This window comes from Glandiceps talaboti, chromosome 3 (genome assembly GCF_964340395.1).
Source record: "Glandiceps talaboti chromosome 3, keGlaTala1.1, whole genome shotgun sequence".
In the NCBI taxonomy this organism is placed as follows: domain Eukaryota; kingdom Metazoa; phylum Hemichordata; class Enteropneusta; family Spengelidae; genus Glandiceps; species Glandiceps talaboti.
The window spans coordinates 15,741,116-15,761,649 of NC_135551.1; the positions used below are offsets into that span (position 1 = coordinate 15,741,116).

Consider the following 20,534-nt stretch of genomic DNA (forward strand, 5'->3'; position numbering starts at 1 on the left):
CCCAATCCAGCTAAGCTGGCATCAGTATGAAGCTCAAATGGCTTGCTGTAATTCGCATACCCTAGAACTGGCGCATCAGTCAACCTTGCTTTAATAGTATCAAAAGCTTCCTGATGTATGGCGTCCCATTGAAACCTTTGGTGTCCACTTGGTGGATTTCTTCCCTTCAGTTGCTTTCCTTTCTTCCGAGGCATTCCGTGGGTGAGCTCATTCAGAGGTTTAGCAATTTTGGAATAACCTTCCACAAACCTCCTGTAATAAGATGAAAATCCAAGAAAAGTTTTTAGTTCACGAGCTGTGGTGGGTACTGGCCACTCTTTCACTTTCTGGATTTTGTCTGGGTCAGTCTTGATGCCCTCAGCAGACACTATATGACCAAGATATTTCACTTCAGCCCTCAGAAACTGACACTTGCTAGGTTGCACCTTCAGGCCATGATGTTTAAGACGATCCAATACCATACCAAGTCGTTGCAGATGCTCCTCTATGGTCTTTGCAAATATGATTATGTCGTCCAGGTATACTAAGCATATGTTGAGATTCAAATCCTGGAGACACTTTTCCATACATCTTTGGAAAGTACTTGGACTGCCTGTCAATCCCATTGGCATGACTGTACACTCCCAAAATCCCATGGGGGTGACAAATGCTGTCTTTTCTATATCCTCCTCAGCCATACCAATCTGCCAGTAGCCTGACTTAAGATCTAACGATGAGAACCAGCAGGCCCCTCCCAAAGCATCAAGGCTCTCCTCAATTCGTGGCAAAGCATAGGAATCACGAATTGTTCTAGTATTTATCTTCCTGTAGTCCAGGCATAATCGGATCCGACCATCTTTCTTTCGCACCAGTACCACTGGGGCTGCCCAGGGACTATGAGATTCTCTGATGACACCACTTTCTTTCATTCCTTTTAACACTTGCTTCACTTCTTCATACATAGCCGGAGGAATGCGACGATATCGTTCTTTGATAGGCGTCTCATCTGTCAGTCGGATACGATGTTTCTCAAGAGAGCAGTATCCCAAATCATGATCATGTCTTGAGAAGATCTCCTTTCTCTCAGCCAAGACTTGTTCAACCTCCCTCAATTGTTGTTCAGTGATTGGAGATTCTGACATATCAAACTGGACATCCTCATTCAGAACTATCTTTCTAGTACCTGTGACACCTTGCTCATTCTCCTCTCTAACTTGGTTACAAACATGTATTCCTTCTGGGTGTTCGCCAGGTTTTCCTACCCAGTTAACAGCCTTTGCTCGAGCCAGAAGCTCCCCTGGTCGAATAGTGACTGGGGTCTTTGAATCATTCCTTACATTTACTGCAACTTTGGTGACTGTCCTTGTACAGTTCAATATACCCACTGAAGGACTGGTAACAACAGACTGTTTAATCCCCATGGTGGGTTCCACAGATACAACATACTGATCACCTAGTGGTCCTCTCTTAGTCTTACCCCAAACAGTCATCATTCTCTCCGGTGCTAGTTCAACCGGATGCTTCATAAATGCTCTCACTTCACCAATGTCTCCCTTGCTGCCAACAAATCTATCACGTTCATCCAACTTGGCAAACACCTTTTTGGCAACTGTAGAAATTCTCATACATCTAGCTCCCCTGTGTTTCCCTGGCTTGAAATTCCCTCTAGGCATTAGCTCTAAGAAGTTGCTACCAATGAGTACCGGCACCTCCTTATTGTAGTCATTGACTGGTACTACCATAGCTGGGATAGCACACGTCTCATCACTGCCAAAAGTGTTCTTTGGGAAATACATTTCAACATCTATTACTCCAAGAAAAGGTACAGGTTGGTCGTTTGCTCCTTTTATGATCAAATCCTCTTGTACTGATTGTAATGGACATTTGGACAACCATTTATTATAGAACCATTCACTTACAGAAGTCACTTGTGATCCAGTGTCTATCAAGCATGGACTTTGTATCCCCTCTACAAACACTGTGCCCTCCATTGCTCCGCCAATGAGCCCTGCTTTCCTGGGTTGAAGTCTTATTGGCTTCAGTCCTTTACGCTGTTGGTATAGTCTATGCATGTTCGTCCTTGGTGACTGTTGAGATGACCCCTTGGACCCCGATACCTTCTCCGGACAAGCTTTGGCTAAATGACCACGCTGGTGGCAATGATAACATTCCCTGTCATCCCTCTTTGGTGGTTGAAGACAATCTCGTGCAAGATGCCCCTCATCTCCACAATTATAGCAGGTCCAACTCTTTTTGGTTTTCGCTTCACCTGATACGTTGGTCTCTGTCCGAACTGTTGTTGGTTTGGTTTTCACCTCTCCCTGTTCTAGCTTTTCGTACTTGTCCTTCATTGCCTTCAGCTCTTGCTCCATTCGTTTAAGTTGAACTTCTTGTGCCTTTGCTGTTTGTGACATAGTGGTTATACCCTCAACTGCCAACTTTAACATCTTCATCTGTTGTGTAGCTTGTCCACCATCTTCATCTTGCATGGCTGTGCTATCTTTTTCTTTGGTAGCTTGCTGGGCCCTTCCAACAACTGTTGCCTTTACTGCCTTACCTTTAAACACTGACTGATCTTCTCTTTCCTTCACATCCTGTTCCACCAATCTGGCTTCACGTCGTAACTCATCGAAACTGGTGCATTGCTTGTGCAGGTGTCGAAGCCCAGTAATCACCCTGTCATCTCTCAAGGTCCTCCAAAATGTTTCACGTAGAGTTTCATCCATATCCGAAATGGTGATGCCACCACGCCTTCTAACCAAGTTCAGATCTATCTCCAGTCTAGTACCATACTCTGACACGCCCTCCTGTTCTCTTTGTCTATTGTTATAGAACTTCTGAAGTAGTGCATGTCCTGTCTCAACAGTACCATAAATACCTTCTAGTTTATCAACAATCTCTTCCACGGTGGCACTCCGACTCATATTCATTACAGTTTGTCCAGCTGGACCTCTTAATGATTTCCGTACAACTCTAATAATAACTCCATGACTGTGTGTCCCCTCCCTTAACAAACACTCAACATCGTATTTCCAGACCTCAAAGTCAACATCCCCTTTCTTATCTGGGTCCCCCGAGAAAGTTGGTAATTTGGGCTGGTTATACACAGTGGTATATCTTGTAGACTTCTCCCCTTCCCCATCACTATCAACATTTACTCGTGGTGTGCTACTTCTTGGAAGCCCCTTATCATCTGAAAAAGGAGGAATGTTATCGAAAGAATAACTCACCTTTGGTTTCTGTCCTTCTCTCAATTCTTCATCGCTTGGATACTCATACTTGGGTACCACCTTTGGGGTAGGATATCTGTCACGTTGACTAATAGCCCTTCTCTTCTCAGCAATATCACGCTGCAATTGTTGAACAGTCTTATCCATAGCTTCCTCTTCCTGTTTAATCAAGTCCAACTCGTTTGATTCTCTCTTCAACTTCTCAATAAGAGCCATGCGTTGTGTCATATGTCTATCTCTTTCATCAGTCTCTGTTCGTTTCTTCTCCCTTGGTGACCTTTCTTTCTTGATTGCTCCCTCTCGGATAGTCGACTGGTAAGCAGGCACATATTCACCATGGCCCTCCTCCATGTCAATCCAACTGGCTGCAATATCCTTAGGACCAATGGGTTCTCCCTCAACATCGACTCGCTCGTCATCCGACATGTTGCTATATAGTTCCAAACAAGACAACAAGCATACACAATTACACTTGCCACGCTCACCTTACTCTGACTCACACTAGTCCAGGACAAAAGGTGGGACAAACTTAAAGGTATGCAATACCGTATACAACAGCAGGCAACTCCAAAGCTCCAAACCCCAACAACGTTGCAAACCAAAATGTTGTCTTTACTCTAACCCCGTGTTCTGCCAAACAAGTATTTGTCAGCACAACTTACTGTACCATCAAACCAAGCCCCACGTTGGGCGCCATTTCATGTAACCCTTTTATGGCCCGCTCATAAAAGTACATGGGATAAAGGAACTTACACGAAAGAAATTTATAAGAATACACACACGGGCTCGGTTCGTGGTTCGACTGCTGACTTCGTAATACCCAATTTACACCGGGGTGAGAGCAATAGACAACACACACAAGCAAGTTGAATGAAAATATATTTATATAATACCAACAAGTGGAAAGACTCGTTTCCAAAAAAATGATGAAGGGTGCTTCCATAAAAAGTGGAAACTCACAAAAAAAAGTATATATCAACAAAACTTATGGTACCAGGTACTTAAGACTAATGACAAAATAAAATACTAAAAATGTGGAGCGTTTATCCAGTCAAAAAATAATTTAAAGCTACAAGAAAATAATCATAGTGTGAAACACTAAGTCTCTGATAACTAGTTTGGTTCTTTAAAAGTATACAAGGATATCACAGTGTCTCTGCATGTGGTTCACAAGAAGATCCAATGACGCTGTACATGTAGCAGCCCAAAGGTTTATGAAGTCCCAAACAAAAGTTTCAACTATCTTGACACTGGTGGCGCTGTACTCCCTCCAATAGCCACCCACTTGACGTCCTCAGTGGCGATATATGGTTAAATACACTACACGCTGGAATTGAGTTTCAGTACCTCAATGGTTCACTGATCAAGTAGAGTACATCCAAATTACAGGGTTCCGGTTATAAATCTAACCGCTCTCAAAGTGTTCTGTTCTGACTTGATCAATCTATTTCCCTATGCAGAAACGCTCTGTCGCACAGGAACTAAACTTGCATTTTAAAGTTATTAATGGTTCAGTGGCTTTACTTGGCAACACAGACTATCGGCTTACTTACAGCTGTGAGAAATTGTCATTGTAGGATCAGCGTCACACTTGGCTAATTTCCTCTTCCAACTTCACTGTACAGTTACAGACTTCGGATCACATGACACGTGTTGATTGGTATCACATCCAGTCTTTTCATGAAACTGACATCGAAGAGTAAAATCAAGCCGTAACTCACTCAATACAGCTACTGATCCTTCCTCTCACTATAATTACACTTCTGACTGGCACTATCGTCCGAAAGATGCCAAATTACGACAATTCTTAGACGAATTTCGCCATCACGAACAGCAGCAGTCCGTGCGCCTTGCATCATAACATCACATGCTTGTCTAGTCATCACTTTTTAAACTTTTCAATCAAATCACTACATCACAACTCAGATTGCTATGCCGAAACTTGCAATGCCTAGTTGTACAAAGGATACCAGTCTAAAGAATATGTGCAGTGACCAAAAAATACAATTTCTGATCCCATTTGCATTGCTCAAACCGATCGCTTTAGATACAATCATACGGACTATATTCTCAAGTCAATAACACATACAGAGTACTATGGCGCTTATCATCTCTGGCTGAAGGCCAACTTGTGAAGAGCGCCCTCTAACAACTAAGATTAAACTAGTTTTAATACATTGTCTATTAATATACAGAAAACTATAAATGCAATATTGACCAACTGTTTTCCATGGTCACATATGTATGTATGTATGTATGTATGCATGAATGCCTGCCTATCTGTCTGTATGTATGTTTGTTTGTAACTAAGTGTGTGCATGCAAACCTCTGTGTTGGTAAGATTTCAATATAAGTATGAATATTCAAATCAATACATATTTACAAATACTGCTGACTGTATATATTATACATGTAAATTGTGTGTATGTATTTGTGGAAGTAGTTCACTTATATGATACTTAAGTAATCTATTCTTGATCTTTGGTTATGATGCTTTATAGTGCAAAACACACTTGTACAAATCACCAAAGACACTGACACACTGAAATGCATATCAACTCACACCATTCAATTAATTAATTAATTAATTAATTAAGTAATTAAATTAAGAATGTGTTTTATTGATTGATATACCACATACATTTAAATGACTACATCACAAGGTGTTTAGAAACCTTTCCTCTTAGATGAGTATTTCAAAAGCGTCCCTTCCTAAAGTTTGAAATTTTGGGGCTGTAAATGAAATTTGTAGTCTCCTAAAACACCCCCCCCCCCCCATACTTGATCAAATTGACGAGTCCACAATAAAACAAACAATAGGACCAGACCAAATGTGGAAGAAATAGGGTAGATCAAATATCTGAATACAAAACAAACTCAAAAGTCAACGTTTTCATTTTAAACATCATGATTTCATCTCCATCTGTTCTTTTTCTTCAGCATCTGCATCATCAATTTTTTGTTTGAAATATTCATAAAGTGCTTTCTTTCTGTCAAAGTATGCTTTCCTTGTTACAGATCTCTCCTCTAGTTGTCGTTTTGTTACTCTAATAATCTGTATAGGGGGTACCGAGTATTGAATCCCTAGTTCTTCAAGTAGCCATTTAAATCTATCGTAGTTATTTCTTCTTAGGTAACCCAGTAGTTGGTTTCGTCTGTCAATCATTATATATAATCTCCTCTTATTCACTTTATCCTGAAAACAATAGGATGTAAGTTATTAGCATATTTTTAATTGTTATGCTAATCATTGAAATTAGTGTTATCGACATCAGTATAATGATATTATGTAATCACTAATCAATTTTTGCAAAATTCTTCACCAGCATCACTGTAATGTTTACATGTAAGTATGTATCATTGGTATCAACATCAACATATAATGGCAATGTAATGTTTTCTGTAACACACACACACTGTGGAAGCAAACCGACAGACTGACACACAGTCAGACATAGACACACAGACAGACAGACACACACACAGACAGACAGACAGACAGACACAGACACAAAGACAGACACACAGACAGACAGACAGACAGACACACATACACACAGATAGACAGATAGACACAGACAGACAAACTGACACACGGTTTTGATACCTTTTTGTAATCATGATAAACACATGCACACAAATTCAAACACACATAAACTTATTCAGATAAAATGTCTTTAGTCCACAAAAGTTGAAAATATCTGACATTTCAGGATTACATGTACTTAGGGTAACCCTCTAAAGAACCTACAAAGCTTTATACTACTGAAATGCATCACAATACTGAAATGGTGGGATAATATAATATCTGATGACTGATAATAGATGTATTGTATCACTATGTATCTGTGTGTGCATTGTTAGGTAAGTGTGTATGGACTAACATCATCAACGGTTAAAATTGGTTATGAATGTAATAATTCTATGCAAGTTAAACTGTCTGGTATTAGCTGTATTAATGTACAATATATGATGAAAGCTGTAGACACAGCTTACTAAAACTGTTTGCATTCAAAATTGAAAAGTTTTATACTATATTAATATGAATTGAATATTTTGTTAAAATTAAGATCTTAGGAATCCAGTATGACAAGTATATATACATGTTGTACCAGACTTTGAAATAGTTACTGTGTACCTATGCTGGGAATAATTGGGATTCTATGGAGAGAGATTACTTACCTTCTTATTTTCTTTCATATGTTCTGCTAAGGTCCTTATCTTTACTGTTAGTATTGCAACTGTAGAAAAATAGGTTACTGTTAATATATCATAGATGTCGCCTAAAAACATAAGCATAGCATTCCAGAAAAGTCATTGTAAATCCAGGTTTATGACATAAATACATACAAATCTTCACCTGTCACTATGTGATGTCAAACAGGGCAGATCAAAAACCTAATTCACCATGTTCTCTACTGAACTTTTTTCTCCAAACTGTTCAGAATTACTTGTACCTGCTATTCTATGTTATAATCATATTTTAGTAAGAACTATGCATATTCAAAACTGATAAATGCACACATTACTTCACATATATCATTAAGGGGTGAACAAATCCACTGGTCCTGGGTTCAGGACTAGTGATTTTTTTTTGGGTGGACCACACAAAGTTTACCTTGTCTGGTCCATCAGACCAGTACCTTACAGTTAATAACTATGTTAAAAAGTCGTCTTAATATACAGATTCATTAGTAAGATTTAATGTTTCACATTAGCAGGACCTTGGAGCACTAATTCTTTCAGCAGGACCACTGGATTTTTTAAGGCACTGGTCCGACCACCAGTTCACAAAATGATTTGTTCACCCCTGTCATTGGGTGGTATGACTCACGTATGATATGAAGAAGTACTTTAATTTGTATTGAATACTATTGTCAAAATGTTGGTGATCAATGACAATTTTGTATGTGTAGCTGCCAATAGCTTATTTACATCAAGTTTTAGCTTCAAACATGAAATGTCCCACAATTTGATGTAAATGATGGACAAATGTCATATTAAGACAAGTTAAACAAATTATAAATATTTCTATGCATAATGATTGTATATGTAAAAATCACTTACTTTTTGCTTCATGTGAAGGTTTGAATTCATCTTCTCTGACTTTGTCAACTAACATTGTACCTTTCTTGAATTGTACCTCTTGCTGTAGTAAAGGCAAAACAAGAAGTGATGACAGTAAATAACACACTGCTCTTTCAGGTCATTTTAAGATCTTCATAAATAAGAACTGAGAGATTCAGAATATCCTGAAAATTACAATTATGGTGAACAAATAGTACATGTACACTGCAGTGGGCAGCTTTTAACACATTTAAGAGCAAGACTTTAGAAGGCAGAGTGACATGACATGACTTATTTTACAGTACAGTGTAGAGCAGAGCTGACTCAGTGAAATTGAATAAAGTGCAAGTTGAACACCTTTTGCTCTATTTTTGGTTTTTATTTTCTTACCAAATATAAATTTTACATCATAATCTTCAATTTTTCTGTTATCTCTTTTGAAACTTACACTTTATAAATACTGCAAAACAATAATTGTTATCCAAGGTTTTTGAAATGTTGTATTTTTATCAGCAAAATATCAGAAAAGTGTAAGAAAACAATGACCCAAAAAAGATCAGGTGTATTTGGATTTCCAGTTTCACAGTATAGGATATTTAGTCTATTTCACAAAAGCACCAAGCAGCTTTTGTGTTTGATACAACCATGCAGAAAACAATAACAAACTAGACAGGCTGCACTTTAAGATAGTAAGATTGAATGAGTACAGTTTCTTGCTACATTTTGTCTAAATGAAATGAACTACACATGCCACTATACATACAGACACCAAATGAACACTGCAAAGGGCATTTTACACTTTCTAACTTCATCAGGTATTTGATACCAAGAAAAAAACATTGGTGCCCAAATGTCTGCATGGAGTTGCCATACATTTTAAATGGTTTATTTCATTTAGACTAAATGTAGCAAAAAATGCGATCTTGCTACTGAAGTGTGGCATATGCAGTTTTTTGTTGGTTTCTGAGTGGTTGTATTAAACAGTAAAGCTGCATGGTATTGTGAAATTTACTGTAAATGATATTATGAAATAGTATAAACTGTATATCCTATTTCTTTGTGAGATGACTTACCCTGCTAGCATATTCTAATGAAAATATTTTCTTCACTTTCTCATCAGCACTGGAAAGAAGAAAGAGAAAAGTAGAACACAGTGTAATGAGTGGAGTAATATACATAATCAAAATTACAAACTGTATTTAAAAAAACTGTAAAATAAAGATTGTACATATATCATGGCTTTCTGTTTTTGTACTTGCACCTTTTTATCTGTCTGTCTGTCTGTCTGTCTGTCTGTCTGTCTGTCTGTCTGTCTGTCTGTCTGTCTGTCTGTCTGTCTCTCTCTCTCTCTCTCTCTCTCTCTCTCTCTCTCTCTCTCTCTCTCTCTCTCTGTGGAGTTAACATCTCCATGAAATTTGAATGCATAATTTTCTAAAAGTGTTGTAAATTCCAAATTGTTCTTATTTTAAATGTTAACTTATAAGAATTTTTCACCATTTCTTTAACACTGACTTTACAAATACCAATGGTGGGGTATCTATTCCAATGGTATTTCCAATTTGTACAACGGTACCCAAAATTATGTAAATAGTTTATGAATGTGAGCAATATTCACCTGCTGATGCACAAATGGCAGGAAATTTTTCAACATTCGAAAGTTTACTACAATGCTTTGAAAAACTTGTAAACCATATTATTCGTACAGAAAGTAACGTGTCACAAAAGTACTGTCAGCCTCATTGTTATACAACAGACTGTGGACAAACGGAACCTGTTACAAACAGGGAAAGTGAACAACTGAATTGGATTAAAAACACTTGGAACAGCATGTATTGGATGTACAGAGACTTGTATTACATTCAATCATTTGACAAGAACGGTTTCATAAACACTTTAATAGATCATGTTCACAAATAAATGTCAAGTTCCCCTGACATTTCATGTACACATACGGAGGCCTTAAAGCTGTTCTTATCAAACTATAGTGTGTAATACAAGTCTCTGCTCTTCCAACATACTGAGCCAAGTGTTATTAATCCAATTCATTTCTTTACTTTCCCTGTTTGTGACAACTTCTGTACATCCACAGTCTAATGTTGGCAGTTGTATTTAATTTTAACAGAGAAATGGGAGCATTGGTAGAATCACTGGAGTAATGAAATTGTTGTTGTTAGCTACCTAAGGATGGCATCCCGATTACAAAGTACATGTAAATGTATGGAGATTGGATATCTACTTACTCCTTGAGTTCTTCTATGTCTTCAAAACCAAGTTTAAACATTGTAGGATCCAAATCAAAGTCTTTGAAAGCTCCATCAATTACTGGAAATAAAAGTTTAAATTCACCATTTTTATTAACAAACATATTATCAATTGATATACACATCATGCTAATGTGGTACTGAATTTTTATGTAAAATGAGAAGTAAAATGTGTCTTTTAATTCCCTAGATATAAATATTCTTTAACCAGTCTATAATTTGTATTACAGATGTTAGTTGAATACTGAATTAAAGATTAAAATATGCACAAATATATGTGCACATGACAGGGTTTTTGTTTTACAGTTTTGAAACATTGTTAACAGAAATGTTGGGTTGTAATACTGGAGTTTTATAAAAATCTATATAGCTTCTATTTGAGTAGACCAAAGGAAAAGAGTATAATGACTGATAGCTGTCACACATAATGATACAAGTCAGCAAATACATTAGGGATGGTTTAAAAAAACAGGAAAAGTTTTTCTTTTACATTCGGGTGTTCTCATTTCTAAAGACATAAAGCAAATTTGACTTATAGAGTCTGATTCAGTGAAGTCAAGATAGTTAAGTTTCAATGACACTATCTGCATTATTTAAACAATAATGTACGCCCTCCCAGCCCATAATGGACGAAAGCAAACTTTGAACGACATAATGGGCGAGGCGACAGCCGAGCCCATTATGGAGTGCAAAGTTTGCTTGAGTCCATTATGGACTGGGAGGGCATACATTATTGTTATTATTTTATAGTTTTGCCAATTCCAGTGAATTTGTAGACCGAGAAACGCAAAACAACGTATAATATACACAGCGCTGAACATCGTCTGCCATGTTCGGCCCGGAAGCTGAATACTAATCATAGCGACACACGTACGTACACGTACACACACATATACACTTCAATGAACTGCTGTGAAGACAAACTTGTTTCATGAATGCGTTGTATTTTTAAACAGTGGAAATGACAATCATAAGTAACAACATACATTTCGAAAAAATACCTAGTCGTACGAAGAAACAGAACAAATAAGCTTGTATTGTTATGCTCGTTCCGGGGCCGCGATGCCCAATAATGGAGTACATTATCAGTAATAATGTACAGCGATGACGTCACAAAATTCACTGGAATTGGTAATGCTATAATATAATAGGAGTTATTCTTCTGGTTCTGCCACTGGGTTTGAGTTCTGTACTGATGGAACTCTAAAGGTGAATAATTGAAATATTCAAACAATACACAAGATCATCATTCCAGTAGAACATCACTTGTGACATAATTCAAGTGATCAAATTTATCAATAGCTAATTAAAACAGTTTCAGTGTTGCAGCTGGGGGGGGGGTCATTTGACACCTTTTTTTTATATGACCCACAATTATGGAAGTGACGGGTCATAGCTGACCCACACTAAAATCGTATGCAAATATGTTTAGCAACATGACCACGCCTATAACAACAGCCAAGTGATCGCGAATATAGCAAACATTATTTGTAGATAACAACAGGGTTGGATACGCAACTGCATAATCATTCAGCAAATATCTAGCATGTATGTGGGTAAATATTTTTAAGAACTGTAGTTGTGCTACAACGCTACTGGTACTTTTTTTGATAATGTCCAGAAAAAATTATGATCTTTATATAACAATGTAGTACCGTATGTTACTTTTCTTTACTTGTTATGACTGTCCTCTTTGCACCCCTTATTTTTAAGTGCTTTATACGAGCAATTCAGTTTTGTAGTGACTAATAAGCCCGGTGGGCTGGGTGATGTGTTTGCTTTCTGAAATTGTTATTGCCAATTTGTAAAATGTATATCACATGTCACTATAATAAACAACCTTTACTTACTTACTATAATGACCCAGAGAAATGAAAGTCCCACTCTTTCAAAAGGCTAGCTGCAACACTACAGTTTAATTTTACTAAAACAATTTGAAAATAAATACAATTTACCTTTATCGGGTTTCCTTGGTTGCATTCCCCTCCTTGTAGCATATGTTCTGTGGATATGTTTCATTGGTAACATAGTATTATCTGTGAAGATAGAAATATTATGAATAACCTCAAAACATGCCAGTTAAAAGTGTTAGATACTTGCACTGTTGTAGACAGTTTTTCAGAATTACAACAACTTATCGGTCCTTATGACCGATTGAAATTTGGAGTAAATAATAACATTTATTTAAAGATACATCCAATTTCACCTACATGAATCTGATCTTGTGTTACCTATTTTACTCTCGACATCTCGTTCAAGTCAGGCGACACAGAGCTAGCTCACTACGTGTTGTTGTCAATGTTGATATCATGTCTACATATGACGTAGCATATGGTATTTACTTTAAGAAATTATGTTAGCAAACACATGATTGGCTGAATTTCTCTAATTATTTGTGTCTAGACTAATCGAAACGTCTCAGACACTCAGACTCATTTCACGCATTCAGCGCATGCGCCTTTTTCCACCATGATTCCATGATATAGTAATCATTTAATCATTGTTGTAAAGTTTACTGTTCGAAGTGTATGAAACTTTTAACGTGTTTGAGACAGTTTCACGCTGTATTTATAAAGTATGTGGCGATATTTAGAAGGCGGCAATGAACTTCCGAAGAAGATGACGAAACAGACACTGTTTTTTAAAGGCTGGTATTAAAGCCGGTAAATGTTAGTGGGTTCCCGATCAATTTACCGGAGTTCCCCATGTGTGTGGCCATGATCAAAACAAACAAACATATAGACTACTCTGAAAACGGCGTTTTAACTAATAAAGAAGGCAGGTACACCGTTAAATATCTCCAGTACAATAGTTTTTTTTTTGTAAAAACAGTTTAAAAAATGCGTAGTCTGATTGCTTTCAATTTGATGCATATGATAATGTATGTCCTGTCATGTTGTAATCACCATATAAACTTAGAAATATTGCATTTTTTGCTGCCATTGTTGTATCTAGAAAATTACTGCATCATGCAAAACACGGGTACATAGTGGATGACACATTACAGTACAGTTACGATATCACGCCCCCACGTCAAACAAAAACTCGGACTGTAAGACATGTTTAGCCATAGTTCTCTTCATCATGGTCCGATTTCATACACAAACAGACAGAGACGATACTCAATACACCACGGGTAGGGTATACGGGTAGGGCTTCATGGGGGGGGGGGGGGGGGGGGGGGCTTCAGTACATATTTGTAAAGACTGAAGGAAGACGAAACCGCCCCGTATCACTGTGTGGATGGAATTTGAAATTGAAATAAAGTGAATACACAGATTTAAGAGGGATAGTTGTGCGACAAAACTTTCTGCTATGGTGAATTTGTGGGTCTACGTTCGCTAAGAGTTGGATAGCTACATCAGTGGCCACAGACGATGAATCTGACTTTGGATATGTGATTCAGAATTTAGTGAATCGTACAGAGAGGAAGGAGATGACTGTGATCTCTTAGAGATTGCAGATACATAATGTAGATTTAATGATTCATTCACCCATATTATCTACAATCTATGGATATATATTTATATGGTGGAATGAATACATTCAGTCTCAGACCACTATAGTCTATAGGAACAGATTATGCGGGAATGACTATTCATAGTCTCTGGGTTCATAGTTACAAATGAAAATCTCTTCTCACAGAGTCAGAAATTACTTGGTTGTGAATCCAAAATTTACTTCCAAGTTATTTTTTGACTCTGTGAGTGGAAATGTCATGAAATAATAGTGGATAGTGAATAATTCGTTGTACTCTCTTTTACTTTTATATCTAAAGATATGATGTTGTATCATATTAAAGTAATAAAGTTCAAAATCATTTAATCTGTAAATGGGGAGGGGGGGGGGGGGGTAGATACAGGTCGTGAACGTAAACTGCATTGAGTATGGACCAGCAGTTTTCCTTAAGGACCAGCAGTATTTGCTACATGTTGGTCCTTGACCAGTAGTCATTTCCCCTTAAGTTCACACACTGGACCCCAACCTGGGCGATACGGGACAAATGTGGGGGATTAGACCGTGTTTGCCATGAGGGGGTGGGGCAATTGCTTCATATTGACCTCCCTAGCCTAGTCATTTTCACGGACGTAAAAGAGTGGTTGTGCGTCAGTCAAAATTTCTGAATGCCCCACCCATTGGGAGTTTTACTTGTTTTAGGTGGGGATTTTCCAGAATGTCTTGCCCCAGGGGGTGGGGCATTTTACAAATTTTATAAGACTAATTTCCAAATCCCCCACTATGCCCCGAGGTGGGGAGGGTGGGGGTTGACATTGACTCATGCATAATTGGGGGGGGGGGGGGGGCACTCATCATTCTGAAAAATGTAACCAAAGGAAACTGTGAGGTTCACTCAAAATTCTTCTATCCCACCACCAATTGCATGATGAAATACACCATAACAGGTGAGAAAATATCGATAGACTTTATATTTAGAGTTAACTTACCATTCCGTTCGCTTGAGTTCTTGCCATCATTGGAGAAAACAATCGATGAACCCGAACATGTCGAATGACTTAGTCGCACTTTCGATGTCACACGACATGATCGACTAAAATGTGTGAGGAGATCGTAAACTGTCTTATCAAAAGGTTGTTTTTGAGGAGTGAGACTTGTACCGTTGCGTACGACACGACGAACTACAAACATTCTTCATGAATTTGAGCAAATAAAGTAAAATTGTACCTAACACATGCTGAAGGTCACCTCGACTGACCTTATTTCTGTTTGTTTGCTACCAGTTTTCTCGGCTGTTGTAACGCCCTCTTCGTTCGTATTGAAAAGTCCTCTCGTTTAGGACAATCTTAAATCTGCCTGTAGTAAACATGAGAGACACATCCACACAGTTGGGTCGCCCTCACTTAAGTTTAAATATAGTATAGAAATTTTCAGTTTGTTCTCAGAAACAATATTAAAACCACAGTATCGAGTAGATATGTAACATTTCTCTCAGTCTGCGACAAGTTGTCCCCCCCAAAAAAAAATCAAAATCAAATGGTCCCAGTAGAGAGCTCACAGACCCAGGTCACAGACGCGATCTTGTTTGATACAACCACAATACACCAATACGAAATGCACATAATACAGATTGCAAGACTGAATGAATTCAGTTCTTAGCTCTTTTCTTGGTACATTCTGTCTATGAAATCATATGAAGAAATGAACTAACTTTCCACTATGAAGACTACAAATGTAGACATCAAAACATTGGCGCCATAGTTGCAGTACATTTAAACGATTCATTTCACTTATTATTTAGACAAACTGTAGCAAGACATTGCAATCTTGTTATCTTGAAAGATCTAGAGTCTTATTGACTTCCCTGACCTCAAGTTTTGGAGGGAAATATTGTGTAAATATTATTCGAATGTGGCCGGAAGGGCACCGTTACAGTTGGTGTAATAATTAACTGGTATGCAAATAGAGGGAAATATTCAAACTTTCCGCGGTTTTAGTCTCATTCAATAGTGCCTTGTACAGGGTACCACACGTACGTAGGCTGTACACAGTCATTGGATTATCTGCATCGTTAATTTATTGTATCAAAATGATATAGTTACTCCTTGGAGATTGTTATTGTATTTAGTTGTGTGCCATACCTGGATTACTGTTTTCAACGTTCCCTGGATTATTAACAACTAACAATACATATCGGATTTAGCTGTGAAGTAAAATGATGTTTTCGAAGTACGAAGCTGAAAGGTCAGTAACGATAATATTATCACAATTGAATTAGGCGCCAAAATATGATGCTACAGTAAGACAGTCTGGTAAGACCACTACGATAAAGTTAATCCTTGGATATTGTAGTTGTGTACGTTCCGTACCGGGATTACTGTTTTCAACATTTCCAGGATTACTAACAAGTGGCAATATAGCGGATTTACCTGTGAAGTTAAAATGATGTTCCGCGGTGTTAGTCTCATTCAATAATAGCGTCTAGTACAGGGAACAAAAATGATATAGTTACTCCTTGGAGATTGTTATCGTATTTAGTTGCAATTGTGTGCCATACCTGGATTACTATTTTCAACGTTCCCCGGATTATTAACAGCTAACAATACATATCGGATTTAGCTGTGAAGTAAAATGATGTTTACGAAGTACGAAGCTGAAAGGTCATCAGTAACGATAATCTTATCTCAATTGAATTAGGCGCCAAAATATGATGCTACATTAGGTACGTCTCGTGTAAGACCACGAACGAACAGTCTAGTGGTCTGAGGTCTGGTGGAAATTAGCGGCCGCACACACAGGAATATGCTTCTTTAATAACGGAATGCGTGAATACTACACCTTAGCTCCAGTAGAAATGTGTGCTCTGGCTTTGTGAGAATGTAATAATTGACTTCAGATGATAAAGTAACAGTGATGACGTAGATTCTTTCACAGACACATAAGAAACTTCGCCGAAACGTTCTCATCATAGTGTATCCCAACATTCTCGCAAACCAGGGCTGTTAGTTCTTTCGCTACACTTCAGTGAGACGGCTCCTTGACTTTTAACAACGGCGCCGTAAAATAGGCCGTGGTTTGTGACGATGTATCCAAACAACGTTTAGCGATATAATGTCATTATCGATAATACAGATGTATGTGTGAAAATATTACTATGCAGTTGTTATACAATCTGAACAAACTGTATATTTCAAGGAATTTACTCGAAAACCCCTAAACCAATACTTCAATAACAGTAGAGGATATCAATTGCCTGTAAAATCATTGTATTGTTACTATGACATCGTAAACCATCGTAGAAGTATAAATATTCTTTTGCCGTGAATATTTATCCTTGGCTTGATTTGAAGTTTTATTCTTACAAAACAAGTCTCTACAAAGCCAGTCTGTAACATGAAGGTACGCCGTGACAGGGCGCCCTCACACATCGGTCAACCTGTCGAGCATATATTACAGTTTATTACAAAGCGTGATCGTTAATATAATGTTGTTAACATCGGTACTATTACACTTTTCATTTAATACATAGACCTTAAAACTAACTATGACGTAGCTCAACTTCCGTACAGTTATACTTAAATCTACCTTGTCTACATAATTGTATACAAAGGGTCAAACAAATTAATTGGGATATTTTGACCTTTTATGACCTCTGCTACTATACTAGAAGTATTGACGTGTTGATACCAGCGTTGTCAGAGTGATATTATGAAGGCTAACAAGTCCAACCCTGAATAAATCTTCATCTATACACAGCTGTCGAAACATATCAACCAAATTTCAGCTAAATCTGCAGAATAGTTGTGAAATTCATGATTTTTGACCAAACAGACACGTGTTAGACTTAATTTGTATATCCCTGTTACAGCTACATATCTTTACAATATTCCATCAAATTTCAGACCAATCAGCAAGGTAGTGTTTGATTCCTGTTAGACACCCTAAGGTATATCCACAGCAATAGCAATACATGTACAATCGGCCGGTCATCAGTGTCTGACTTTCAGTTGTGTGTGTGTGCGCGCGCACACACACACACACACACACACACACACATACATACATACATACATACATACATACACACACACACGCACACACATACATACACACACACACACACACATCCATAAGCAATATATCACGCGACACGTAAAACACGTTTATCTAGCATGCGTAGCTATATTTAGACTAATTTTGAGGATGCTAGTTTGTGACTGGTACAACCTGAGAATGAAGTGATACATGTACATGCATGCATATATTTGAATTCCATTGGCTTGAAAGATGTGATGTGGTCTACATTTGTCTTATGAGACAATCCAATGTATGCACCTGGTGTAATTGTAAAACCCTCTGATGTTACAAAATGTCATCAAATATACAAATTTTAGCTTCTATGGTTAAAGGATTCATGGACAAACAAGAATAACAATTTCACACACACTGTCTCTTTTATTGCTATCTTCCTACCAAAAATAAACCTTTAAAACCCAACCAGAAAGATAAAATGGTAAACTAATTTACTAGAGCCTGGAATCATGTCGTATCGCAATTTTCTGTCGCTTTTCTCTCACCTCGCCTGGTACATTTGTATTTTACTAACGTCCTATTGCTAAAGTTACGGCCAGATCATGTGATCTGAAAACAAACTCGGATTCTTATTGGGTTTTCAAGTTAATTCTTCCCGCTGTGAGATAGTGACGTCGATAACATATATATAACAACGTGATAAGAACCAACTCGGAGGATTGAACTGTACAATGTAAACACGACTATCACAGTCAACGTCATTGCAGGAATCTTAATCTAAGTTTACGTTTGAATATACCACTATACCGTTACACAGCAAAATGTCTGGCGTGGTAGAAGAAAAGGGAGAGAGAATCACCACATGACTGGATTCTAGGCTAATTTACTCAAACAAATATCAAGAATTCGTTAATACCTCATTTATTAGGATTAAAGTGGCCAATGGATGAGGATTAGGTAGTTATTTGGGTTTTTAATTTAAAATTTAATTTAAAATTCTATCATGGCGTTCTACTTGAAACATTAATGTGGAACAACATATGCCAAGTCCTTGTTTGTAACTCAATAAACTGCAAACGACTGCTAAATGCGTAAAATCTTTGTTATTGTACGTACAGTAACAAACGTTTTACACAATTTGTTTTAGCTCTTTGCAATGTATTGAGTTACAAACACAGACTCGGCACTGTCTGTTGTTTCATTCTGATTTTTCAAGTCGGACGCCACGATAAAATTGTTTTATAAATTAAAAATCCAAAATAAACACTCAATCCTAATCCATATGGCCACTTTAATAAACTTGATTGGAAGAAAATAAAAATAACAAGTGAATGTAAGTTTAGCATTAAACAACAATTATTGTCTACAATATGATAACCATCTAAAGTGAAAGATTTAAAAATACAACCAAAACCAAACAAATCTCTATGAACTGAATTTAGAATGGAATTCACAACAGTTTCTAGACTGTCAATTACTAAACATAGTCCAGGACAACAGCCTGTGTATAATACTTACATTGGATTAATATTTTGCATTTCATAGTTTGTAGATTCGGGTTTGTTTTGCGTACACATCATCAAAGATAATGCAAATCAACTTTCTGCAAAGTATAATTACAGTAAAACACTTTGCAAGTAAACTGTTATAAGTATAGTTATTACAAATATCCTGCCAAATTCTTGTGAGATTACTTTAAAAAAAAACACATTTCTAAAATAAGCTTCTACAACTCTTCTTGAATGTCGACATGTATAGAATTTAAACACTTTTTTTCTGACACTTTTCAGTAATATGTTTTCATTTTACTAGACAATATAGGTTGATCTACATGCTACATAATTTTGAGGAACTTAAATGAAGGTTTATACTCTGTATTAAAATTCCACTTACTAGTTGACTAATTTATTGAGGAAGAAACAGTAAGTTCACAAAGTTTTAAGAAGATATTGAGAAGTTTAAAACCCATGTCTATATTGTATTAGTTATACATGTATATCCTTAAATTCCATGTAACAATACACTGGATATAGTATTAACTAAATGATGTTACAAAGATATATGTTCTAGTTTATTTGCTACACTATATGTATTTGCTGTAATTATCTTACAAATCTAACTACGTCAGTTCTAACACTATCTAGTATGGTTATATCGATGTCACTCCGTTTTTATCGTTATTGATTTCAGATTTTGTAAACTGTGGTCATTCGGTTTCCCTCCTTTCTCTCTTTGGTAAAGACATCGGAATATATCGAAAGGTGCATTCATAAACAATAGTGTTACCAAATCATGATTAGTAATAACAAATTACAATGAAATGTTCAGTGATGTGTTCGTTGACACTTCATTTACATTGTGTCGTATACAGTAGACAATATGTCCATATATGGACTGAACCCCATTAATTCTCTGTGAACGGTGTCCTATTAAACACATCCCTGCATGCAGTAAGACGTCTCAGATACCAGTAGGTTTCTTTCAAGATGTGCAATGTAATAATGCCTCG

General features: G+C 37.1%; 1 protein-coding gene across 1 annotated transcript; it reads right to left on the minus strand.

Annotated features, from left to right (window-relative positions):
• Positions 1-5,849: 5,849 nt before the first annotated feature.
• On the minus strand, positions 5,850-15,246 carry LOC144432867 (small ribosomal subunit protein uS15m-like). Its single transcript, XM_078121164.1, has 7 exons — positions 14,983-15,246; positions 12,493-12,573; positions 10,517-10,598; positions 9,350-9,398; positions 8,277-8,358; positions 7,392-7,450; positions 5,850-6,405 (listed from the first exon to the last, which is right to left on the minus strand). Exons 1-7 carry the CDS (start codon positions 15,182-15,184, stop codon positions 6,115-6,117), a joined length of 846 nt encoding a protein of 281 aa, XP_077977290.1. The 5' UTR covers positions 15,185-15,246; the 3' UTR covers positions 5,850-6,114.
• Between the last annotated feature and the right edge of the window lie 5,288 nt (positions 15,247-20,534).

Bases quoted from the DNA above. Each gene is read 5' to 3' on its own strand.
- LOC144432867 (XM_078121164.1), bottom strand. From the start codon at position 15,184: ATGTTTGTAGTTCGTCGTGTCGTACGCAACGGTACAAGTCTCACTCCT. The intron at 12,574-14,982 runs GTAAGTTAACTC...CTATCTTCACAG, and splicing joins GAACTCAAGCGAACGGAATG to ATAATACTATGTTACCAATG. The intron at 9,399-10,516 runs GTAAGTAGATAT...TCTTCTTTCCAG, and splicing joins GACATAGAAGAACTCAAGGA to TGCTGATGAGAAAGTGAAGA.